The sequence below is a fragment of the Pezoporus flaviventris genome, unplaced genomic scaffold (assembly GCF_033815535.1).
Source record: "Pezoporus flaviventris isolate CSIRO_AGI_PZ_B2104156 unplaced genomic scaffold, CSIRO_AGI_Pfla_v1 ptg000015l, whole genome shotgun sequence".
In the NCBI taxonomy this organism is placed as follows: domain Eukaryota; kingdom Metazoa; phylum Chordata; class Aves; order Psittaciformes; family Psittacidae; genus Pezoporus; species Pezoporus flaviventris.
In genome coordinates, this window is record NW_026892563.1 from 24,376,971 (window position 1) to 24,404,215 (window position 27,245).

The 27,245-nt window shown below is 37.8% G+C and overlaps 1 protein-coding gene across 1 annotated transcript in view; it reads right to left on the reverse strand.

The window, feature by feature from the left end:
• LOC133269758 (uncharacterized) overlaps positions 1-27,245 on the reverse strand; it is a 139,474-nt gene that overhangs the window by 102,791 nt on the left and 9,438 nt on the right. Inside the window, exons 2-3 of the mRNA XM_061454423.1 lie at positions 17,934-18,422; positions 13,533-13,598 (exon numbers count right to left, since the gene is read on the reverse strand). Of these exons, the coding sequence (XP_061310407.1) occupies positions 13,533-13,598; positions 17,934-18,422 (555 nt within the window). The remainder of the gene's footprint in view (positions 1-13,532; positions 13,599-17,933; positions 18,423-27,245) is intronic.

Consider the following 27,245-nt stretch of genomic DNA (forward strand, 5'->3'; position numbering starts at 1 on the left):
GTTCTGTAACCTCAACAAGTCTTCAGTGCATGGTTTGAATCAGAAATACTGCTACTTCTAGCACCACTGCACATACTGTTCCTATTCACGCAAATGTTTAACATTCTTGATTCTAAGTAGGAATTTCCCTAAATTAAGTTTTGTGGTAACAGGCTGCAGATTAATTACAGTTCATGTAAAAGCTGGGGTTATCTTATTCTGCTTGATTCAGACTTTTGAGTGGTTTATATTTGTCATTTATGTAAATAAACTGAGCAGAAGCAAAGGAAGAGCAGCCGCATAAGCTAAATTCTCCTTTCTGATGACACTGTGCAGTAGTAATATGGCTATACCATAATCATTCAGTGCTTATTGTCTTAGACTAGACTGAACTAACAACCATCATTAGATATATCACCTACACCACCTAACTGTGTTGGTATTTAGAATCATAGAATCATAGAACAGTTAGGGTTGGAAAGGACCTTAAGATCATCTAGTTCCAACCCCCCTGCCATGAGCAGGGACACCTCACACTAAACCATGCCACCCAAGGCTTTGTCCAACCTGGCCTTGAACACCGCCAGGTATGGAGCATTCACAACCTCCCTGGGCAACCCATTCCAGTGCCTCACCACCCTAACAGTAAAGAACTTCTCCCTTGTATCCAATCTAAACTTCCCCTGTTTAAGTTTGAACCCATTACCCCTTGTCCTATCACTACAGTCCCTAATGAAGAGTCCCTCCACAGCATTCTTATAGGCCCCCTTCAGATACTAGTTTTCTGAAATTCATGTATTTAGAAGTGTTCAAAAAAAGAAACAGGAGATAAATACTGAACATTCTAATTGGCAAAATAATTTTAGCATGTTTCAATCTTCACCAAAATCAGCTCACCTCATTAATTTAAAAATTAATTTACAACTACTTAGTTGGGTAAAATCCTTCATCCCACCTCATTGTGCCTTAGAAACTTCCTCATCACTTTGGCTTTAATATAAAGCACTTTTGCACTGAGGAAAATTAATGTCACTTTAGAGAAAAGCATGAAATATATACTGCTTGAGAATATCTACTTCGTCTATTCAACTGCCCTCTCAAGTCAGTGATGTGAGAGGGGAAAAGCACAGATTAGAATACAAGACCTTCATGCTCATAGTTTCTGTCTATTCTAAGCCTATTTTTCTGTCGTAGTCTTCACAGGACTTTCACTTGTTACTGAAAAGACCTTCCCATGCAAGCACTTTGTCAAAAGCAACTTTTTCACATAAAAATGTTTTTTATTGATATACCGATCATCTTTGAAACAACCAAGCAAACACTGATATCCCAGAAAATTCTAAACTTCACTTTCTAAAATCACACCACAGAAATAGCTGAAATGCCATGGTGAGTTGACCCCAGCTAGAAACTTTCTTCATGCCCTCACACTGGATTTTCAGTTTATCTTTACCTTTGAATTCTGTGGATTCATAATGCTCAAGGGTGTGGGATAATTTCAGATGTTTTCAGTATGTCTGGAATGTGTGCAACCCTCAACTATCACTCTTCAGATTTACCAGCCTTCAAATTTATATGTCATTTTTTTGCTTAACCCCCCACCCCGCAACTGAACAGGCAATGCAAAATCCTATTCCCACAAGGCCTTCTGTTTATTTACAAATATGAATTTTTCCTGTGAATCTTTCTTTTTTAAAATAAATTTAGCTTTTATTCTCTAATACACAACAGTTAATATTTTAGCTACCAAAACGTAACAAGGTGGATGAAACAAAGCAGTGCCAAGGTACATCTTCATGTCCTTCCCCCTCATCTTGCAAGTTCCTTTGTTTCTTCCACCTTCCTGAACTCTTCTGCCTATATGCCGAGTCCCTTCTCTAAGTACGAATTCACAGCCACTACAGTCCCATTCCCTCTGTCCTCTCTTTTTCTCTGCTTTTCTCTTCAATTTCCTTCCTCCTTTTACACGCTCTGATGCTTCTTTTCACGTAACAATTCACCCCCCCCATTCCTTCCTTCCACACAGATACACTCTGTGCCTCTTTCTGTTTTCTTCATTGATTAGTTCAGGTGTGAAGGTTTGGTTTGGACCATTCATTTCTCAAATTTATGAACACATATTGATAAATATTTTAAAAAAGAAATATTGTCTTTATAAAGTAATATTGCAGCTAGTTCTGCAGTATTTGCTCTGTATTTGGTAAATTTCTTATTAGTGACTTAAATCACAGATTTCCAGAAGTTACAAATTACTTAAGTCCAGTGAAAATTTTGCAATGGTAATCTCTGAGATCTCCCCTTTAAAAGCCCATTCTACAAAACTTTAAGAAATGAGACCTTTAATTTACCTTTGAATAGATACTGAGTATGAGTGTTTTGGGGAAAAGAAGTCTTGAAGAAAGGAAAAGCATTGCCAATTCATTATTAAAAGAGTAAAGTTTAACTAAGAATTTTATTTCTTAAATATTTTCACATCACACCTTACTGACTTGTTAGAGTTCAAGTTCCATCAGAAAATTCCTTACCAAGCTGTTTTTGCAGATTTGCATTACATCCCCAATGAAACTTCTGACTGCAAATAAATTAAAGGACCAATCAATAAAAACGAAAAACAGTCTTGCAAATCATGTTGCCTACCAAGAACTGTCATTACATTAGAGTCAAATTAAATTACACAGTAAGAATTAACAGCCGCTCCTGTTGTTCCTGTATGAGAAGGTATCTTTAATACAAACCTCCACCTGCCTGAAGATTCATGCAGTCTGATGTTTGCTCTGGACTTCCAGGGTCAGCCCTTGGTAAGGGTTACCACGTCCTTGGCTACTGGCTTAGTGAACTGTGTGGGTCCCCCCCCACGGCCTTGAATCAAAGCCCTTATCCACTTTGGTATTTCTAGCAGTTCACACAGCTAATAAACAATTCATTCATTAGGCAAACAGCATGTTTACTTCCATAGACCAATACTTGGGACTTTTTTAGCCAAAAAAACTCTCAACCTGACTCATAGTTGTGTTCCGTTTTTTTGGGGGGGGTCACAACACTGCCTGTACCTGTCCTTGGTGGGGCAGCAGCAGCTGTGAGAGCCATCAGCCACCAACATGGGTTCCTGAGTGATGGTGCCTGCTGGTGCTAAGGGCAGAGGTATGACAGGTTAGGCAGTGCTTACTCCCAGCTCTTGCCTTTACAGCAGGAGGCTGGGAACAACACAGTCTCCCACTGTAGAGAACTAGTCCTGCAGTACAGTGTAAGAGGTGTGAATGAGTCACATGTCTCCTTCGAGCACCTGCATGGTTGACAGCAGCATCAATAGATGTATCAGGTGTGCAAATTACTTTCTATATGAGTTTTTGTCTTCAGTCTGGGCACAGGATAAAGCTCTAAACTGAATTTTGCTTTTAATGAATTTTACTAGTCACTCAAATTTTTCAAAGTTGCACATGTCTCTAACACTATTGTTTATATTGTCTTGCTTGACAACAGCAAGAGGAGAGAAATTATGGCACTATTTTCTCATAAAAGTGGCTAAGAATATATTAGCACTAAATATTTATCTAAGAGTCTCACATTCAGAAGCACAACCTAGATGCAGCACCAACCAGTTTATATATTTAACATCCTGCAATTGCATATCTCATTATGAGCTTATGGTCAAAAAGCTGTAAAAATGCCTTTGCACCTGAGGTTTCTCTCTTAAAACTTGCCCACATGTAAATCAACCAGATGCAATCTCCTAAATGCCAAGGTATTTTGGGAAAAAGGTAGGATCACTTCAAAATGTTACATTAACTATGAGTTAGGTTCTTAAACTTGCCACTAAAATTCTCATTTTGGCCATTCTTGTACAGTTATACTTCAAGACTGAAATAATAATAAAGATAAGTCTAAGTTCTCCTTATACCAGAAGCTAAATGCTTCATGACAATACAGTATTTTATAATAATGACTCTCAAAACCCCTTTTATCACCACAGGAATCATGTATTTCACAAGTCACATCCTAAGGAAATGCCATCTAAAGACAAAAAATATATTTCTAACAAAAACCTCCCTGTGGCTGTAGCTAGTCTGCCAGCTGTGGTGTTTCAGATGGACTCAAGCATACAGCCATGTCTCCAAGCTTGTGTAAGCCATAAACAATATAGGCTGACTATTACTGAGAATTTTCAGACACTGCTTTCCTACACAGCCAACGAAAAGACACAAAAGGCAGTATGTGAATTAGGTGGTCTAAGCTTAGTTCTTTACAATATACAACCTGGAAATAAGTATTTGGGCAGTAGGGCTGAAGAAATTAGAAATTAATATGGTAAGATAAATACCGCTGGATAAATGAAGCCTAACTGTAGATCAGAAGTTGTGATCATTTGGACAAAGGAGCAAAGCACATTACTTAGCATAGAGCTGAATAGCTACATAGGTCCACTGCTCTCCATGCCCGAGCTCACAAAGATGTCCCTGTATAGTAATAACAGCTACAGCAGTGGCCCTCAAACAGGGCGGTATGGATGCATAGCTGCTGCTTGAACCTCTTTGCCACTAAGATTGGTGACTTTGGCACAACTTCCTGAAAAATGCCTTCTGTAAAGGCCTGAACTCTGCTGTGAAAAGCCCTTTTCAGCAGCTCAGCTACAATTTAGTTCAACTTAGTAGAAATTATACTTTAATAAAAGTTTTATGCCCCAAATGTCCTCCATCCCATAAAATGTTCAACTGACTCAGGAGAATCTGCGGCTTCTAAGATCTTGCAGAGTAAATCCCCTTCAGCTGTATAAACTGAGTGTATTTGGGCTTTTTGAAGAGGCGGAGAGCCTGGAGATAGAAGTACCCTCAAAAGTTGCAAGATTCGTGAGACTAGTTATGACACAGTGTAGCAGTCAAGGATCATCAAACCAGGACACATGAATACTAGGGGCATGTTCAAGCCATGTCTCCAGCTCTTCTGATCACAGGCTACCATGGAATCTACTTCCAGACCCAGATTGAACATCTTTCTTGGCTAACTTACCAGGAAACCAACTATTGACAGGGCTCTGGCGAGCTCCAAAAGTCTAAAAGGGAAGTTCTTTCAACTGATGTGAGTTTATTATGGGAAAGTTCTGATGATGTTTTCCTAACACAGGAAGTTAACAAATTTGTTTTAGCAAATGAATAGAAATGAGAAAAAAAATTGGGGTTGTGTTCTTTTCTCCATATCAGTGTAGCGCATGCAAAAATCCCAACAGTATACATGCATGAACATACATTATAAAACATTTCCGAGGCTGACAGTCATATTTTCTCATATATGTAAATCTGTTTTGATACCACAGTTACCACAAGGCTGGGTGCATGTTAGGAAAAAGTGAGCCTATAAAAGCATTATAGGTGCTTTTATTGTCCAGAGACTTTGCTTGAAAAAAATTACAGTCACACAGAGCTTGGCCAAAGCCAACCCCATGGTCTTAAGCCACATCTACAAAAGTGATAGTACCTAAAACCTTATTCTCCTTTCTAATTTGGAAAGTTGAAACAGAGAGGCCTCATGGAGAATTTGATTTGAGTGATGTTTTGCTGTCTTCTAACCTTATAACCATGGCAGTGATCCCCCTCTTCTTTCAAGCCATCAGGGTATTCCTATATTCCTAGTCCATCCCTGTCACCAGTACATCTGCAATGCTCTACATTTTTGCCACAATTATCATGATATCAAGAAATGATAAATCAAGTAAGGACCAGTGGAGGAATATGTCTAAACAAAAAGTATATGGAGACAGAGAAAGAAGAATGAAGGGACCTGCATTTCCCAGGAAAACCACAGATAAACCCAGATAAATCATTCTTAACCATGGAGATAAAGCTTTAGTTGAGGAGACTTGTAATATTCAGATAAAGGCAATGTATGTGCATAACGTATGCTAAATGCATACAAGAAAACAGAAAATGTATCTACCCCTCCTTTTTACCCAACCACTAAAGCAAAGTAGGTAGTACACAAGGCTGTTGACTCTTAATAAAGAGATTACTCTGCTGTTCTGTGTTTGTATCCTTTTGCTGAGGCTCTTGGTGCAAAGGCTGGAGCATACCTGAGACAGTCTTACTCAAGCCAGACAACTACCTTAGTCAGAAAGCCTTAAAGTACAGTTTTTTAATGGTGAGATCTTTATACAGAAAAAGAAGTGCAACAAAGGCAGTACAGAGCAATGGAATCCATGCCTATTTAACTGTAAAATCAAGTAACATGTCAAACACATTTGCAAACAAGGGATAAGGAGCAAGGTATCTCTGAACAAATGGGAATGTCAGGATAGAGAAGCATGATCGTTGACTCTTATTCCTTAAAACTTAAACAGGGGAAGTTTAAATTGGATATAAGGAAGAAGTTCTTTACTGTAAGGGTGGTGAGGCACTGGAAAAGGCTGCCCAAGGAAGCTGTGAATGCTCCATCCCTGGCAGTGTTCAAGGCCAGGTTGGACAGAGCCTTGGGTGGCATGGTTTAGTGTGAGGTGTCCCTGTCCATGGCAGGGGGGTTGGAACTACGTGATCTTGGCATCCTTTCCAACCCTAACTATTGTATGATTCTATAGCAAATATTCTTGAAAAGATTTCATCAGTGCGAGGTTTGCTCTTACTGCTGGAAGTAGCGTGAAAGAAGTAGTGGAGGGAACAAAATAGTAAGAATTTGCCTAAAATTTTTGTATAAATGATGAAATTTATAATAAAATACAGTTGGAATATCCAGAAGACTTATAAAAAATTAATCTCTACCAAAAAGATCACTCTGATGTAAATATTTTTGCTATGTGAGAAAAGACAAAGCTGAAACAGTTTAACTCTTCCGTACTATGTAATGCAGAAGCAGTGGTTTTTCAATCTTCGATTTAACTGCTATAGAAGCAATATTCACATCTAAACAGGGCCTGCCAGAAGTATTTAATTTTAGTTTTATTAAAAATACCAGAAGCCACTCTTAATAGATAAATGAATGTCAGATGAAACCACATCCAAAAAAATCTGAAAAATTTCAAGTGCACTCCTATTCCAACTTTATCAGTCAAGCAACCTACCACAGGTCTCTTGCTGAAGAGTTTCAATGAACAAGTTCTAGAGATTGCTAACGGCTGTTTGACATTTTTTAAGGACAGATTTGTAAGAAAAACCTTCTCTGGAGTTGCTTTTAAATATTTTACTACATTCTTTACCTAAAAATCTCTAAAGAATTTCAATTTACTTCTCTTTTAAGAGGAATTTAAAAGAATTATAGAATCACAGAATCACACAGTCATAGAATCATAGAAATACAGAGTAGTTAGGGTTGGAAAGGACCTTGAGATCAAGTGAAAATTAGCATTTTCTTACGTCGAAGGTGAATGAGAAAACCAGAAAGTGCACCAGCTACAGAGAAAAAACATTTTATAATGACTTTCAAATTTCATAATGTAAACCTATGGGATTATTTATAACAGTTTAAAATATGCCATAGCAACTATATTGACCCACATTCACTCACGTATTTTTGACCGTTCTGTGCTATTTCAACAGCATAAAATTACTGAAAACTTGTTTTACCTACTCTGGTGAACTGGATTAATGGCAGTTTTATTTCATAGAGAGGTCTCAAAATGTCTGGGCCTAAGACACGCAAGCTCTGTTAGTGCATCCAATGCACATTTACTAATTCAGAAACATCCCTTTAACTCTGTTTTCTTTGGATGTGCCTCTGGACACAGGCACTGTGTGCTGCAGAAGGAAATCCAAACACTCCCTAGCTCTCTGAAGTGACTTAGCTCTTGAGACAAACAAGATCTGGCACTAAAGCAGGTTTTTGCTGCACTATAACTTTCTCTGTTGGAAACCAGGGTTACACTTGGATCACACTTAATCTTTACCAAGAAAATTGTGGGAAGCAAAAGAGTGTTGGGCAGGTCAGTGTCTCTGCAGCCAGTTTCTCTGTAGCACCAAACTTGTGAAGTGCTGCGGACCTGTGTCTCCCAAGGAAACCACTGGGAGTTGCAGATCGGTTAAATCTCAAGATTTTCTGAAATATCCAAATAGATATTTCTTCTATATGCAAGAAGCAAAGTAAAGGTACAAGTGTGATAACATTATGACTTATAGAAACAAACACTGTTAAATATGCCCTAGATGGGAACACATCCATGTATAGCCACATGACAAAGTGCATCTATTTCCTACAGAAGTACCATAGCCATGTAATGCTGAGTACTGTGTGACTAAGATTCCAACCGCATTGTAAAGTTAAAAAATGTCAGACTTTGCCGAAAACAGACAATATGTTTTATGATTTTAAAATGAACTTGCAGAAGACCTAACTCCATCCAGCTGTTCTTATACGTTTTTTTTTTCCCCTTTATTTTTCATTCTCTACCTTAATCCGCTTCAAAATTACCTCACAATCTCATTCATTTTTGCTTGTAACTTGATAACTCCTACCAAAACAATGTATTGCACATTACAGGGCAAAAAGCTTGAATTAAAGAACTGAGAAAGAAATACAGAAAATGTCTGTTCATTGAAGCTGGTGATGCTGCAGTGAAAATTTGCATGGCAGCCTGCAACCATGCCTGACAGAATTACAGATTTATCAGGCATTTGAAGGACAGATGAAACATTCCCACATTTTCTGCATCAGTCACTTCTATTTGGTTCAGTTTAGTATAAACAATCCCCCTTATTTTGCAACTAATTGAAGAATTAATATAAAAGGATTGAACACCTGTTGCTCTGTTGGCAGAAAACAGCAATTACGAGGTTTCTTTGCAGTGGACTTAAACTACAAAAACAAAAAATTGAAATAGAAAAAGAAGAAAACATACTGGTGACCAGCATCCTTTTGAATCAGCAGAGGATATTACAGTTTTCATTCAGATTGTGAGTGGTCCCTGCTAAGCTTCATTAGTTGATGGTCTCCTCTCTATCCCTGCCTCCCCCTCTGCCATTAAGCCACTGCCTCTTAAGCTTTTTCCATTACCTTGGAGTAGCTCTGATTCACTCAACCTGCTCTTTCCTTTTCCCCATACACTTTAAGACAGGCTTAAAATCCATTGTACATCCACCTAACTGTCATGCAGATCTTCTTTAGTAATTTCCTATTACAAACATTAATCACTGAAAATAAATGTCACTAGAAAGAGAGACTAAAGCCATTTTCATCTCCTCTTTTTATTCCTTATCTAGGAAAGTGGCTAGTTAAGCCTCAAGCTGAGGTAGAGAGAGTCAAACATAGGGTCCTCTAAGCAAGAGATTTTTTGAATAGGAAGGGAAAAGGAAAACAATAACCAAAACACAAGCCAGCATCAAATCCACTTAAAATAAACATTAAGTTTCTACCCTGATGCAAAACTTAAAACAATTAAACGTTGGAAACCACCACATTTTGTTATGGTCACCTGCAAGAAAAGTAGAGCAAGACACGCAGAGCTTCAAAATACCCTGGAGAAAGACCTATTTGCTGTTAACTTGGGAGTTCTAGGACTGCAGCCCTCACCCCGACATGGAATAGACACATTTCACCCTCTTTAGTCCACAGAAGTCTGGAATGTCCGTAGCCCCCAACAGTGATGTTCCCCTAACCACAGCACCACAGAGACATAGCTCAGCTCTTCTGCTTTTTTCACCAAACCTTATTTTCTAGCAAAATTATCGCTATTACTATTATTAATTATCAACTACTAAGTTCTCCTCCTACTGTCTTTTTATGGAAAACTACATGGAAAGAGACAGTATCAGTTTTTCCCAACAATTTTGGAATGAGCATCAGTGGTCCACATGCTCCTACTTCGGCAATAATGCCTTTCATCACATTGAAGAAACCTCATCTTTTTAAGGTCATGTTCAGAATCAGGACTCACAAACCCACAGTGGCTATACAGGGACAGTGCTTTTCCCTTTCGCGTTATAGCTGTTTCTGCAAATGGCTAAACTGTGAAAACACTATTTTTTCTAAGAAACCTGCTTATGAGATGTACACATCACAAAGGATTTTTTTTTTGTTTTCCAAGATAAGGAAGACTGAAAACCAGCATGAAATGGGAATGCACAACTTGGAGCAAAAACATCCACAATACACCTTTGTCTCCCTACTCAGACTGGCACCCAATGCACATTTATTTGCCATTGTGCATTCTGGTATTGCTTTTTTTAATAAGGCATGCCAGATGTACAGGGGATGCGGAGCCTGAGGAAGGCTAATTTTGTCTGTGGCACTTGACCTACAGTGGTGGAGGCATCTGACGCAAGGGACCTGTCACCACCAATGGTGCCCAGTGCTTTGGGAATGGGACTTCTCCAAACCCTGCTGAGCTAGGAAGATGTGTCAGAACTTCAGTCAGGGCCAAAAATGACAACTGCACTGTGGGTCAGGGTCAGGCTGACATTCTGTGTAAGGAATTGGGTGCTAAGACCCCAGAGTGGGATTAGGCTGAGCGGCACAAGATTCAAGACAAAGTGTAAACACAAGCGAGGTACAGGCCATTTGGACCTGTGTTCATAACACTGAGTTGTACAGGCACATTGAAAGAATATCAGAAATCCAAGGAAGAGCAGGATCAATTTGTGATACTGTCCAACATTATTCAAACAGCACCATGTAACATTTTTTTGAAGTATAAGGACAGAAAGAATTGTTGTTTATTTTTTTTCTTTAAAAAGAATGTGCACCTATACAACAGCAACAAAAACAACTATATAGGACAAGCTATTTCTATGAAGAAAGAATAAAGCATTAAATATTTGATATTTTTCTGAATTTATAAATCAAAATAAACTTTTAAAGCTTTCTTTGTTATTGGAATTAAAAGCATCAGTCCTCCCTTAAGTGTCTGCAGTACATAGTCACAGTCCATTAAGACAATATGTTAGCATTGCTCATAACAGGATGTAAATGAAATAATCAAGTTATCAGGACTATTTCAACATCAATAAAGCCTCAGAGTGATTATTATGTACAGCCATGACACAATACCTTTTTGCATACTTTCCCTGATCAGATTAAATTGGTGATGGATTCCTCGATGGCTCAAGTGTGCTCCAAGGAAAGCTAGAAGGTTGTACAGTTAACTCCCAGGGTGTAACTCTAAACCATACAACCTACTACCTCAACCCGGATGCACACAGCTTCCGACGGTGACCATATAGTCTTCTTCATTTCTTCAGCCTTTCTTTGATATGTGACAGCAGCCACAGACCTATATATTTCCCATGGGGGTAGGCTTTCAACAGCAGTTACTCCCCACTTTTCAGATGATAAGGCATACTCTTAGATTTTTCTACTGCAGAGGTAGAATTTCTGTTCTATTCTGTTTACATATGTATAAAGATATATACATGTGTGTTTTATGTGTGTATATATATATACATACATATTTGATAGGAATAATGCAAGTCTAGCTACATTTCTGGAAAGAAATGACATTTTTGTCTTATTTTACAAATAAATAAAATATAAATCTCTATTTATTTTTCCTACATTTTCTGAATGTAATACCATGTAATGTTATATTGAATAAAGCCTGCAAAGCCTCATTGGAAACCCCACAGTTCCCTCACATCATTTTGCAAATTTTAGTGAGCTATTAAGCCAAAGATGTTTAAAGCAACCAGTAAAACAACACATCGCTTAATCAAGTTTGAAGATAAGGCAATGGACAAAAAAAGCATTCCAAAAACAATCTATAGTTTTGTACACTCAACTGGGCTTGTTGCCAAATACCACTGCAATCTGTGCTACACAAAATTTTGCCAGATCACCACACTGACACAGACCCATAGAAGCGAGCTTGTGCAGTACGTTTCGACACAAGATCGGATCTACGGGTTTATGCCAATTGGCATCGCTGATTAGTATTTTTCCCTTTAAAGTGAGATGCAGAAGACTTTAAACAAAAAAAACATACGAAGCAATGTAAGAACCAGAGTTTAAAGAGTAAAATTATTACCATGTATTGCAAGGAAGGCTACTTCAAACTTCACTACATAAATGGTGGATGCATCAAACAAACCAAAGACTTGTAACTAGTTTGGGGTTTGAACAAGGAAGAGAAAACATTCTTTTTACAGACTGATAGCACAACAGTGTTTTGTTTTCAGCAGGAATTAATGCCCTTTTGCACACACTTTGCCTTACCGATGAGCTCTCAATTCCCAACAACTTGCATCTGGCTATGGTATGCACACAGCAGGCAAGACTGGAATCCATAATTGGACATGACATAGAAGTGAACAATACAGGTTTGTCCTTTGTGTCTAAACTTATATCATATACTACAAACCAAACTAAAAATCACCCCACCAACTCTGAAAAGCAATAAGGCTCAGTGGATTGCAGCTCCCATACAATGTTGTATAGACTGCTTAGATATTTATTCATATTACAGGGTATCTAAGTACTGCTTGACAATAACTTGTTGATTAAACAACACCTATTTACCAAAGCAAAATAGTTCATTTGTCTGTTTTATTCACTAATCCTCCCATCAATGCTATTCCCTAATAATACGAATGCAAGCAGAAATGCAATCTTGCAAAACTTCAGGATTAACTCCTACCAAAAATGCTTTCTTCTTGTGACCGGCAAGAAGTATGATACACATTCTCACACACTGAATGGAGGGTGTCCTACGCAACTGACTAAAAGCAGGTCTTTTGAGGCAACAGCCTGTAATTCAGATAGGTGAGACACAGATTCGGTTTTATAACTTATTATATGCTAAATAACAGCATTGATAAATTTTCAAGGGAATGAATGCTGCCAATAACAATTTTTTTTTAATCAGGGCGATGTTTCATTTTCTTGCAGACTGCTACATGTATTTCTACTACAGTAGTGACATCTGAACATCAGTAAATGACTTTTTTTTTCTTTTCTTTTTCAATTTAGTGAATAAAATCTTTCATGTTCAAGCATACCCTTTTGCATTAAAAAAAAAAGTTTTTATTTTCTAAATCAGTCTATTTTAAGCCTGCTTTCACTTTATGTACAATACTTCATCATTCAGAAAGAATTATATTTCTATAACTGCTCTGTCTGTTGACACTAAGAATATGTAAGACAAGGACTCAAACTATAATAGTTTTCCTAGTATCAGAAATAAGTATGCAGACTGCATATATCATTTACTAAATTATTGTAATATATGCTATAAAATTGCTTCTATTTTTTTGTGTGTGACTAGAAGAGATATTTCACATTTCAAAGATAATTGGTCACTGCATTATAGTTATATACTAGCAAATAGATACATGTACTATAAATACACTAGTATTACAAATATACTAGTGAATATGTGTATTACATATTTACTAGGCACAACTAAAGAACAAATGATGTCTCGATCTTCCCATTCACTCTAAATCTTCATAGAAAGGCACTGTATAAAGGCTACACAGACTACAATATTCCCAACAGAAAGTAATCATAACAAAAGTTTAATACATATCTGTGAACTTATATTTGTAGGCTCTCTTAAGGAATGAAATTATTTTAAACCTAACCACTTCATGTTCTTGTCATTACCTTTATTTTTTAACAGAAGAAAATATTTAAGATCACTGTATTACCTTCGCTGACTTCTGGTATAATTAAATTCTTCAGCTTCCTTTTTCATTTTAATGTTTTTTCTTTCACTAAAATAAAAATAAAAACAAAACAAAAACAAAAACAAAGTAAGAGAAAGATTTTGAAATACCTGTTTTATGTAAAGTGTTTTCAGAATAACATGAAACACAAAATTAGTAATTATGCCTTTGAGATACAAAACCGACACGCTGCTGACTCCCCTCTCAGGGCCATGGGAAGACATGCTGTGAACTCGTACACTTTGGCAAAGGGACTATTTCATTTCACATCTCCTAGTCTTCCTTCACCCCACAAATATTTCAGTTTTATTAGGAATTCCAGAAAGGAAGAGCATGCTTAACAAAACCAAATAGATTTTATCCAGTAGTGCATACGATGAGGTAATTTGGTCCAGAACCTCATAAAAATACTGGAATAAACTAAATGACTTAAGTCAAGAAATGTTCGCAAATCTTTATTAAAAAAAAAAATGAAAAAAAGGAAAAGATGTGATTACTATGATCAGATGTAGAAATTTTAAAAGTTCTTTTAAGTTAATGCAAGTCTTGGTTTCTCCACATACTAAGGTACTCATGACATACATAATTATTCTAACAAAACAATTGGGAAGGGCAGTATCATCATATATCTAAGAAACTTTTTCTGGTACAAAATGGGTGAAGGGAGGCATATGTGTCATATACATAAGGTCTCCGTTCAGCAATTTCCCAGAATTCATTGCAGAAAAACAAAAATAAAAGGTAGCAAAATTAGCACATAATCTTAGAAAGTTATTGTCTAATCAGTAATGAATAGGAAGTGGAATACACATTAAAACAATTCTATTTTGCATAGTCATAGAATATTTATAAAAACTTTTATTTAGACAAACACCTATCATGAACATTTTGAAAAGAAAAAAAAATCAGAAGTCCTCACAAAAAAGACATTGTAAATTTCAAAGTAATTTCTAGCTGAGGACATCTGTATTTTTACCATAAATTAAAAAGGCTAGGAAAATATATATATAAAAAAAATCCCAAGTACATAAAACACTGATTTGGCTGAGCTCTTCAAAATCTGTCAGTCAGAATGAAATTTGTTATACACTCTTCTAATTGCCTAGTAATATGTTACAACTGACAAACGCTTGAAGAAAAAGGCTCTACTGCAGCGTCATATGCCGAAAACTTACTTTCTCTCTGCATGCACTTATCACAAACACTCTGAATGGGTATCTTAAATATTGTTTTCAGCTATTCCTGGACAAGTGCTGCTTCACTGAACATCTTAAAATAGTCACTGTTACTAGCTGCTAACCAGGCTTACTTCATGAATGTCCCGATAATGTGCCTTTTATTCCAGTGCTTATTACACTGATTTCTGTGTAATGGATTTAGATACAAATTGTAAAAACTCTTATATGAATTTACTCAATAATAACTTTAATATACTGTCTACAAGAGCAAACGTTTCCTATAGTTTAACACTTTTTTTTTACCTCTTCCCCTCTTTAGAAACTGAAAGCATGAGTCACACTATAAAAGAATTTACTTTCCTTAGCAACCAGATTAAATACCCACAACTTTCTTAGAGATAACCAAAGCTTAGACTGAATAAATGTAACATTAAGATCTTTGCATAACTCCAGTGCTTAGCTAAGACAAAATGTGCCTAACCACTTATTTCTATAGACCCTCGATTTTTTGTTTACTTTCTATTTTTAGCAGTATTAGATCAAACATACACCCAAAAAATTAGTTTGAAAAAGTGTGAACAGCTGACTACATTAAAATTAACACCCTTAGATCCAAAACAACATGTTTAAAACAGCTTTAAAAAGAAAAAGAAGAAAAAAGAAAAAGAAGCTATACCTGATATGAAAGGTACGTTTTCACCCAGTGCCAAACACTGCTATATGAGCAGTAGTGAAAAAACCCAAGCAAACAAGAAATTAGTTCATTTTGTTTTTTTCTTTTTACTAAAAGAATCAATCTCTCAGGTTCATTTTGTTACACTGCTTTAAGCAGCTCTAACACATCCTGATGTCTCTGTAGTAAAACATGCCAGGTTTTGGGGTTTTTTTTTTGGAAGCAGGATAGTCACTTTTTTTTTTTTTCTGCACTCTTGTATGTAGGACAAACTCAGATTTGTTTCTTCTTCTTAGGGCTCCTGTTCTTTCTCGGAAGAAGACCAGGGTGCCTGTCTTCTCTCTCTCTCTCTCTTCTCGGAATTCCAGGCACAAAGCACTGCGCAAAAGCTGCACCAATCCTTGCCGCAACTGCCTGCACAGGACTAGAGGTGGGGAGAGACCAGAAAATTCACCTCGCCCCTGCGCCAGTCTTATAGATGGGGATTGCACAAATCTGCCGGAGCAAAGGGGTGAAAAGGCAGGGTGCCAGTTTGCTACACTGTGCTGCAATGATTTCACGTTCAGTGTTGTCGCCCCGTTTGCCCAGTTCAAATGCCTGTTCATTAAACAGGAGGAAGGAAAAAAAGAAAAAAGAAAAACAACCAAAAACCACCAAAAATATAAAAACAACTTTTATCCTTCAGACACTTGGGAGGGCAGTTCTAAACTACACATCAGCAATAAAATAAAAAGCCATATACGTTTAAAATGTAGTTATGAAGTACAAATATTCTGCTTATATTTTCTTTCTTTTTTTTCTATCTGGAGATAAGAAGCAGAATTTATCAGGCGTGAAAGGGACAGCCTCCTGGTGGTGTGCCAAAAAAGCCAGAATAAAGGCAAAGTTGTGCTTCAAAGCTCAATCGCTTGCTGAGTCTGGCTAAAGTCAAGTATTAAGATCCACCATTTTCTGAGCCATGTAAGAAAAGAGGAAAAAAGTCAGAATGGGCACTGCTTTCCAAGTCTCCGTTGGCACCATCACAAAATCTCAGCCGTAAGGTCACATGATGCTCTGCCAAATGTGGAGTGCATTCCCATAAACCATTCTGCTGATACTGCGAAGGCAGCTATTGTCTAGTTTATACCCAAAGTTCAGCCCACTCTTCATTGAATTAGCTGAAAAACGCATCACCTTTGGGGGTTGGGAGCCATGGAAACGTCTACCTGGCAGGCTGCCCACTTTTTCTGCCCATCAACCAGAGATGGAATTGTGCTGCCTAATGTAATGATGACGAGGAATGTGAAGAGTCGTCCAAAGTGAATCTGATTCTTGCAAAGCCTGCTTCATTTGCACAGCAAACCCTGGCTTCTTGTTGTTAAAAAGGGAAGGGGGAGGAAAAAAAATTAAAAAAAAAGAAAAGCGCCTGTCTCTTAAATGTAGCAATTAAAGGTCTAATAAACATGCCTAGTCTGCAACTTTCCTTCATAACATACGGAAACGGTTCCCAAAATAAAGCAGTAGGTATAACACAAGTTTTCTGATTTAAAGTAGCACTCACTTTTTCCCCCAGCTAATGTGGCATCCCCTGGACATTTTTGCTCCCTAAAAGAAAGAAAAAAGAAAAAAAAAAAAAAAAAAAAGGAAAAGGACACAGCAGATCTCTCATCTCTTCTTTTTACCTGTCTTTATTACGTCCTCATTTTATCTAGCACAAATTACACGTGTGTGGCAATACCCACTAGTAACAGTGGGGATGCAGTCCTGCTGCAATCTTGCTCAAAGCAGTCCCCTGAGAAAGCTGGTTCAGCTTCCAGCAGCACAAAACCCTTCATCGAAGCCCTCTTATCTTCACAAGCAAGCAGGACAGCTGGTCTGCAAGTTTGCAAACCATCACATTTGAGGCCAGTCAGCACCCTCCCTTCTTCAAAACGCATTTAATCTAGATTTCGTGAGCAGAGATGAAATCAGGAAGAATTTATAAAAGATGCAAGTGTCTAAATAGGCTAAGTAATAGACACAACTTCTCTGCTACGGACCTGAAATTTAGATTTTACCCATCTATTGTAAAATGTCACCTAAAATGTCACTTCCAAATGAAAATACCACGTAACCTACTGAGCCACAAACACATGCCCTCCCAGCAACTAAAAACCTCATACAGAAGAATTTATCTTGGAGATCAGTGTTGTGAACAAATGAACAAAAATCCACTCACTGCTTCTACACCATGAAGCTTAATAGCTACTGCAAAAGAGATACTAAAAATGTGGTAATTTCTCTGATCCCCCAATTAATAAAAACGGAGCCATGGGAGGAGCCTCTCTACCTATTAGCATCTGTACTAATGCTCCCACGATGAGGAGGTTGCATGCTAAAGAGCTTAGAGCTAAAAACCGGTAAGAAAGAGCAAACAAAGTGGGAGACAACAGGCTGGAAACCGCAGCGGGAGGACAGGAAAAACCATTCCCAGGGACACTGTGGGCTGTAACTCTCTAGCTCGGCTACTTTCATGTTTTGTTTTACAGTTCTTTCCAGTTTCACTTTATTTACCTGGAGGAAATTGAAGGTTCATTACCGAAGGAAGGAAGCGTGAGAACGGGGGCTTTGAAGTGGAGGAAGACAGTTACGAGGGCGGCACAGCCCTCGGAGGGAGGTCCCGAGGCTGTCCACCAGCCCAAGGGCTGCGGGGGCTGGCTGCACCCCCAGCCGGGACTGGGGCGGTGCAGTCGGCAGGCTGGCAGGCAGCACTGAAGCAGTCCCTGCCTTGCTCCCAGCAAATCCTGGAGACCTGCACCCGGGCTCTGGAGCGGGCAGGTGTGGCTGGGAGGAGGAGAGCGTTTGGGGCAGACTCTCTGGTAGACGAAGGGTGGTGTTGGAGGTTCCTGTAAGATGGGGAGAAGGAGCAGCCACCACGGCCCAGCATTGGAAAGGGGCCGGGAGGAGGTGCTGGGTACATCGGGGGATGGGAGCGACCCTGCTCGGCCAGCTGAGCCAGTGCAATTGGGATCCACCCTGCTCTGGTCAACTGCTGGGAGCTGCCTGGAAGAAGAGAAACTTGCTATGACCTCAGTAAATCAGTCTACAGCTTAGTTCCTCTCTTTTACAGGCTTTGAGCTTTCCAAAAGCCAGCAGCCAGAGGCTGATGCAGTGACATGGAGCAAGCTGGCTCAAATGATCTTTTGAAGTGAAATGCCATGCTCATAGTTTTGAATCCAGAGACCCTTTTCTTTTCCCTGTGAGCTTAAAGCTGGCTGCCTAGGTGCTACCAGTAAGTGGAAATGCTGTTTGTCACTCCAGCTATATGTTGGAGTGACAATAATCCCACAACTTGGACCACAGGGATTGAGCTGACTGCCAGGGATCACAAGCAAACTGTGTGTTGTTATGCCTCAGCCATAAAAATGACATATGGTGGATTCTCCCGTAAAGATCATTGGGATTAGATAATATCTTTGAGATTATTTAAAACTAAATTAATTTCTCCAGGCTCATAAAACTCAGAAAGCCAATTCAAATGTCTTTAGTTAACAATTATGTAGAAACAGAAACCTGAGGTTCCATTTTTATCATTTTAGTAGGTTTTTTTTGAGTCAACAGATCAAAACAGATTGGTTTGGGTTTGGTTTTTTTTTTTTTCTGCTTGTTTGTTTGTTTTCCTAATAGGACAAGAGAGACTGAGGCTCATTTCATTCCACCTTACATTTCACTATTAACCGTAAAAATACCTAGGCCACAATACATCCATGTCACAAGGGTGCATCCCACAAACCCAGATGCATTTCAAACCATGGTGAAAAATAATGGTTTCATTAGAATTGATTTGAAACCTCCAAGTAAGCAACAACAAATCATATCCTGTTCAAATTTACTACTATTATCAGTGGTGATATGTGAAAAGGGTAAGGAAACAGCTCAAGTTTCAGATCTCGGAAGGGTGTTTGCCACTAATTACAAACAATAGGCAGCCAGAGCTAGGCAAATCTGAGCAGCAGCTTTTGAGGGACGACAGGCACAGAATACACAGAATTTTTATTTTCCACATGTGGAAAAGCACTTCAATATGTGGCTATCCCTCAGTAACAAGCATTCACCAATATTCAAGAAGGATGCTAAAAAGCTGTTAAAAAATCACTTGCATATGTGCCCGACAGCAATTAGAGATGTAGCTGAATCTCAGATTGCCTTGCCTATAAATTAATATAACGGCAACACAAAGGGAACCAAAAGTACATATCTGCAGGAGTGCTTGGCCCTGTCTACCCACAGCTGGAGGAGGCAGGGAGGCCATGTTGGAGAAGGCTGCATAGGGCTGACCTCTCCACAGGAGAAGAAGGCACTGATTCTTCTTCCACTGGGGAGGCAGGAAGGGGAAGGCAAAGAGGACAGGAAACGTGGGCTGGGCTGAGGGTTTCTGCTCTGTGCCTGTAATCAGCTCCCACAGGACAACCAGCACCTCAACCTTCGTAGGTTAATGGGCAATTTGCAAGCTAACTGGAAGGGAAAAGCTGGAGCCTTTCCCAGGCAATAGCAACCTGCTCAAGATGTGAGTGAAAAGTTGAGAGAGAACCAGAGAGAAATACAGCGATGCTCTCAGAATGAAGGGAGAGAGGGAAGAAGGGAATAGGCTCTTTCATATGATTGTTCTTGAACACAAAAACAAGGTTATCAAGTACACCAATTTAGTTACTAAAATTAAGTTGGAAACACATAAAGTGAAGAAGACATGCACGTGCTGGACACATTTCTGTATAACTTTAATGTACTGTATGGCACAGCAGAACACAATAAAATGGTCTTGCTCTGCAGATTGCATTCTCAACGGCCCTAATAGATAGAGGTGACAAAAATTATCTGCAAAACATATGCAAATGAAAAGTTATTATCGGTTTGCTATTTTATTTTGTGATCAAATGGCACTCTGCTTTCTCTTTTTTTTTTTTTTCCTGCCTCAAAGTTAACAGCACCAAAGTAAGAGACTTAAGGAAGATGTTTTATGGTAAGAGCCAGAGATGTCTTACATCAGGAATTTAACTGTAATTTTTCCCTTTCGAAAATTGTCACGGTCGGTCTTGCTTTAAGTTCCTTCTCCTCTAAACTTTTTGCTGTGATATCTGCAACCTATTTAACTTTTGGCCACTTTGGCTGTATGGCTGGGTACCTGAACTTCACAATCTTTTTTCTTCTTTGAAAATCTTTTAAAATAAAAAGCATGAAAAACTGTGTAATGCACATCCAATACTCTTGTTCACACAATAAAAGCCTTCTTGACAGATGTTTTAAGAAGATCAGCTATTCCCTTAGAGCAAGTATTCATAAATAGCAAATATAATGAATTTAAATAGCTAATTCAGATGAGCCTTTGTCAATAACTATTCCACAGTATAAAGAAATCTCCCACTGCAAATGGGAGCCACCCTTCTATTCTTCACAGGGAAGCGCATTTGTGGTGGAATAAGCAGCATGGCTGCTATGCTGAGGGAGGGCTGGGTCTGAGAGGAGCCCATAGTGAGGCCAAGCAAAACCCAGGCTCTATTGATATTCCTGTTTCTTAAAAAACTTAGGCTTTTACCGGTGATCCTTCAGGCACAAAAAGATATGACTCCTCCACAAACAATGAAACAGTAACTCAGACAGGTAAAAATGCTGCTGTGTTATATCAAACCAAACCTGATGACAGGAAGAGCTCTGACACAGACATTTCCTTCAGCATACTTGTTTCAGCCTCCATTTACTTCACCACTGTCACGCCAGAAACATTACAGAAGTTCAAAGCAAGAGGTACAACATTCAGTGCCCTCACATACACCAAGTCTTAGACATAGATAGAAAAACATTTACATTCCCTTTAACTCATTTGCCTCTTGCAGGTCTAAGAGCAAATGCAACTCAGCATTGTCATCACTATTCATCAGATAAAAAAATCAGAAGCATCTATTTTTTCCCCAAATTTAAAAGCGTTTAGCATGTCACTCTTCAATATGCCTAAGTATCATGGCAGTTAAATTTTCTTCCAGTTCTAAAGCCAAAGATATCAATGATTAACTTGTTTTCATAAACAATTTATCATTATTGTATAAAGCATAGAATACCTGACATATATATTCTCATGCTCTGTGTTAAGTACACTGCACTGAATCATAAGTACTACCTGGAATTAAATAATTTCTAAATAACACCTATGTAGTTTGTACCATCTTGACCACTATCTTTGAAAACCAAAATCTGAAGATACCTTGATCTAACTCCTGGTCACTGGAGTAGGACAGCAAGCACAGAGAATTAGCTAGCAAAGAGAGTAAACAACAAATAATTCCTTACACGCCTTCTACTTCTGATAAACAAAGCAATGTTGCTTTCTTTCCTTAAAACCTCTTCAAGACAAGTATAGCCAGAATTGAAGTCAGAAACTGTTTCATCAGTTCCTGATTTAGCAGCGTGCTCAGTGCCTAGACCTGCCCCAGTGTAACTCCAGTCCCAGTGCTCCCCTTCAAGAACTGCTGCAATGCTTAGTAGAGTTGCGCACCTACATATAAGGAACACCTTCACAACAGCAATCCTCTCCCTAGCTTCAGAATGAAAAAATCCTCATGGGTCCAGGATCGCACAGACATAACTCAGCAAAACCACTGATGGCTTCCTCTTCCCTACTGCCCAGCAGGTTCTGCACCAAGGATTCTTCAGGGCCACTTAATTTTCCTAGGACTCTTTCTTGACCTGAATATAAACCAGGAATAAAAAGGATGCCTCAACAGCATTCTTTGTCCCATTGATTTCTCAATCAGTGATAAACTGATTGAGAAATAAAAGTTTATGTTTTTACTTCATGCCTTTCCCATGCCACCATGTACAAATCCTGGCTGCTCAGAACTTGAAATTTTACACAATGTTATTTAAAAGGAGTATTTTTCTTAGCTGTCTTGCTCTAAAAATAGTCTTCAGTGGAACATGTGCTGTGTCTCACCTATCCCTTAGCTGTTATAACTGACTACAGTCTCACACCTCAATATAGCACAGTTCAGTGCTCATAGGCAGAGAGAAAATAAGTATTTTTGAAACATGCTTAATTATTTCAGGAAAGAAGTTACATATGCCTTTAGGTCCGTATATTCATGCAAATCTGGACGGTACTTTCCAAAAGGCAGGTATATAAGTTCACATATCCAAATGCACTCTGCACGTTTTGGCAATTTAATCACAAAAATATAGCAGCCTGTGCATGCACTTCACTAGGTTACATTCTCAGCAGTTTGAGTTCTGCTAGCTAAAAAAAACCCTGGTCAGGTCATAAATCTAAGCTCAAGAGAAAGAACATGTGCATGATAACCCAGTGTAAGGTGTGTTTTTGATTCAGCAGACTAAAGGATCAATTAGTTTTGAAGCAAAATGATTAAAATTGTATAGGGAACAGTTTTCTATATCCCACTTTTCAATTTCCTTACTGTAAATTTTTGAGTCTGCAAAATAATCTCATTCCAAGCACCACAAATCTTCAAATCAAGATTTTTAAGTACTTTTATGTCAGAGCAATTAACACCTTGTACATTAAAATGTTTTAAATATCCATTGTAGCTGTTTACTTCTTCAATATTTTTAGTACAAATGGCTGATCTTTCAATTTTTTTTAGTTTAAATTGGCATAATTTTGTGAGTAAAACCTACATTTCAAAATAATCAACATCCTCAGATAACCTGAACAACATAGAGACGGAAGCAGAGGAGATCAAAGGCATGGAGCCTTCTCGGAAGATTGAGCAGGCTATGAGTGATCAAAGGCAGGGGAGAAAGGACTCTGGATCTTAACTCCTGCTTCTACTATACATGTATAATTTACAGGTTATTGAATTGAGGGGAGGGGAGCTATTTATACATTAAATATAGGTTATGGGCCTGTAAAGTTATTTAAAAAAGAAAAAAAACCTGAACTTTGATTGTTGAAAAAGTCTAGGCAGGATCTTCCACAATGCACTTTTAATTTTCTTTTTTTTTTTTCCCCAAACAGAAATAGTGCTTTCTGTTCAATGAACTGGCATTTTCTGACAGAATCAAACAAACAAAAAGGCACACTGTGGCTGGTTGGTGCCATCACAGAAGAGATAATTCACAGAAATAATGGAAAACTCATGTTCTGATTAAAGCACTACTAATTACATTAGCTTGCTTTTCAGAAAATTTAGAACACACATAACTGAAAATCTTTATCAAATTATAGTTCCACACTATCCATGTGAAATTCACAGTGTGCAGTCACATAAGGGAATTTCTTTAGTTTTAGTCCTACACATTTTTGTAATATTCCTGTGTACAACCAGATTTCCTTCTATGAGGCTTTTCACAGCTTAGCAGCAAAGGGCACTCAACAGCACTGAGACGAGCTTTCATGCAATCAGTTTAGTATCTTAGCTACCAGATCCTTGGTTGCTTGGTCATTGTTCACCTTCTCAGAATTAAATTCTGTACTGGAGAAAACATTTGCAATTAAAATTTTCCTAAAAAGAGAATCATCACTCCTAAGTTTTGATTTGGCAAATCAATTAAGAAAACTTTCTAAGAAAATCCTGAATAACTACATAGAAAATAGTTACCAAACAGTGTATGCACATATTCAATAAATAAATTCAACAATACAGAGATTTAGTAATGATACATGAATTCATGTGATTCATGACTTTATAGCTCATTGAGTTTCATGATATTATGTATATCTGCTGCCCCAGTGAATATATAACACTATGAATTTCATCTTAATATCAAATTGTTGGTTTTTTTTGATGGGGAGACAGGAGCTGCACCACAGCCAGTAATACCATAGAGTAGCTGAAAACAAATTTGAGCTTAAGAGATGGTTCTACTTCACACTTGACAGCCAAAGCTGCCGACCTGGACAAAGGGTTATGTATTATAAATAAGCACAGAATGATTATTGAAGAACCTGAAATACACCGAACCATTAAACAAAAGCAGATATCGCAGCCTGCTGGTTACTGGTTTACAATTTTCAATACTAAATGCCTGAACAGCACAGAGGAAATTTCAGAAGACCAACAAGGGTCATGTAACTTGAAAGTGTTTTTATCTTTCCTACTAATAAGCAGAAGACCTTTATTTCTTATTCCAAATTGCGATTCCAAATTTCAAATTCCAATTGCGATAAGAGTACTTCAGTTCTGTTTCAACGTCTTCCTGGAATTCTGAACTACTAGTAAATGTTTACACAGGCTGTATGGAGACTTAAGGACATTAAAGGGATTTTACTTTAAATTTGTGTAATGCCTAGTTCTTTGGGATCAAAGACAAGAATTTGCATTTTTTTTATTACAACAGCAATATGTAAAGCAACCTTTGAACAAGAGTGATCCAATACAAATATAACCCTAACCCTAATGTTTTTTGATCAGTACATCCTGATTTGATAACTAGGAGACATTAATTGTTCCAGTGTCTCAGACATAGAGCATCTACAGAAATGTGCACAGTCTAGGTGGAGGTAACTGTCTGCTTTGCTTTCCAGAAAGACTTGCCTGTTGAAGAGGGTCAGTTTATAACACTGTCACAAGACATTTGTAATGAGGTACGTTCAAAGGGTATGCAGCTTCAGGGGATGTAAAGAGGTGCTTCTGAGGATATTCTCATGCCCTCTTTTGTATATTTCTCTGACTGTAACAGGAAATTAAAGGTTACTAATCATTTAATTTTTGAGTATGTTACTTTCAATTTGTTAAGAGATGGTTCATTCAACACAACTTCAGTGAGCTCTATTTGATTACATTTCTGCTTCCTGAAAAGGCATTTTTCTAAAACACTGTGGTAACCAATGCTTGCAGAGCATGAAACCAAGCAACCAGATTTCTGGAATGCATTTCTGGATAGCTTTTGTCTAGCAGGAGAGAAGCAGAATGCAACATGTAGAAAACAGTGCCCTTAGTTTAAACACAGTTAAGTTCTACAAACAGAACCTAGTTCTGTCCTCAGAGGATTAACAACAGCCATGTGATTGTGAATTTAAGAAATAAACTTTCACAAGCAATGCAAATTTCCTATATGAATTTGAACAATATATACTGGATAAAATGTAATGTCCTACATAAAACATGCAGTAGTATTGTCCTTAATCCAGTATGTCCAGTGATAACCCTTTCATTTCCATGCTCTGGGAGACAAATGGATCTGTATAACATCTCCAGACCTTTATCATGTAAACTCTTACAGTTTTGTATTGATCTTTACTACAATTGGCATTCTCACTGAAATTAGTGGAACCATCCATAACAATATAAGCAAGCATGCAGAAATCTGTTGAGCATGGGAGCCTTGAAAACAAGACATCTATAGCAGATGTTTGTTTCAATTATGTAAACAAAAAAAAAACAAAAACCCGTAATGCAGTAAAGCTATAATTTACTGAGGCCTTTTGGGATTACCTAAACAGAAATATATAACATTAAGATGAACCAAATTATCCATCAGTATGTCATCTTTCACCTCAGATTACTATTTTATGCTGGTATCTACTGACAACTTGTAGCAGTTTCAAATAAATAGCCAAATAACTTCTATATACATATATATGGAGGATCGAATCAATTACCTTCTTATCTACCTGGCAATAAGTTGTTTTTGTCATGAATACAGCCTATGCATTTCCCTGAAATTCCTCCCCATTTAACCACCTCAATCTCTCTTCAAAGTTATCAGCGATCTTTCTCATTTAGGACATAACGTGGATGTTTCTATGCCTAAACAAAAAGCGTCAGATCCCCAACAATCTCTGTGAAAAAGCATAAGTAATACTTTGCTCTCAAAAGATGTGGCAACATACTAGAAGTACCTAATTATGAACAAGAAAACAAATATAGTGTTTGTATAAATTGTCAGTCATAATGTAAATCCTAATCACTAGGAATTTGTAAGTCAAATTTCTCATAGGAAATAATATTTTTGCCAAACAAGACTTTCTACCACAGCACTATTTCATTCAAATGTTTTGTGATTTTTATTCTGGATTTTCTTTTTTCCTGTGGAAGAAAAAATACGCATCTCAAACACTTTTATAATAAACCATTTAATTTTTTTTTTTTGGAAACTCCTCTCAAAATTCAGTACTTTCTGAGTCAGTGTGATTTGACCAAGCACCCTATTTACTTTTGATATTGGTGAGTTACTCTCTGATAGTAACCCCTATTCTACAGATGTGTGGCCCATCCTGAGCTACTCTGTAGATGCTGTAATGCATGTGTACACACAGACATAGGTATTCAAAGAACCCTTATGAAAATATTGCTTGGCACTAAAATGCATGCATTACTCTCTTGAGTACAGTGTATTCAAGACACAGAAAATGCTCCACCTCTCTCACACCCTTTCTCTCTCTCCTGAAGCCCTCCTTGGAAGGGAGCAAAGGACACAGGAGAGACTAGTATGGATCTGTGAGTGTTATAAAAAATCGGAGTTATTTAGCTGATAAATAATCCCTTTTTCTGTGTCATCCCCACAGTACTATGAGAAACTGCTACTGAAAGAACTGCTACTTCAGGAGAGGAAAGATAATTGATAAGTTGCTGCAAATTCAGAGCTCTGCTGTTCAAAAAAGCAGATTCTACTCCTGATGTCAAGTTGCATAATGTAAATCACAAAGTTTGCAAAAATGTTTTGGCAGCAACCACACAAGTTTAGGTAAAATCACACTGTGAATTCCTATAGGTACTAGTCACACATGATGCTTAACAACAGAGGCATTTTTCTGTTGATAATATGCCCAGATGTAAATACCTTGTCCACCTATAGTCTGACTCAAGTTGGACTATCCATATTTTTTACCTAAAAGTTACAAATTACTTATTTAAACTCTTAAATATCCATGTCACT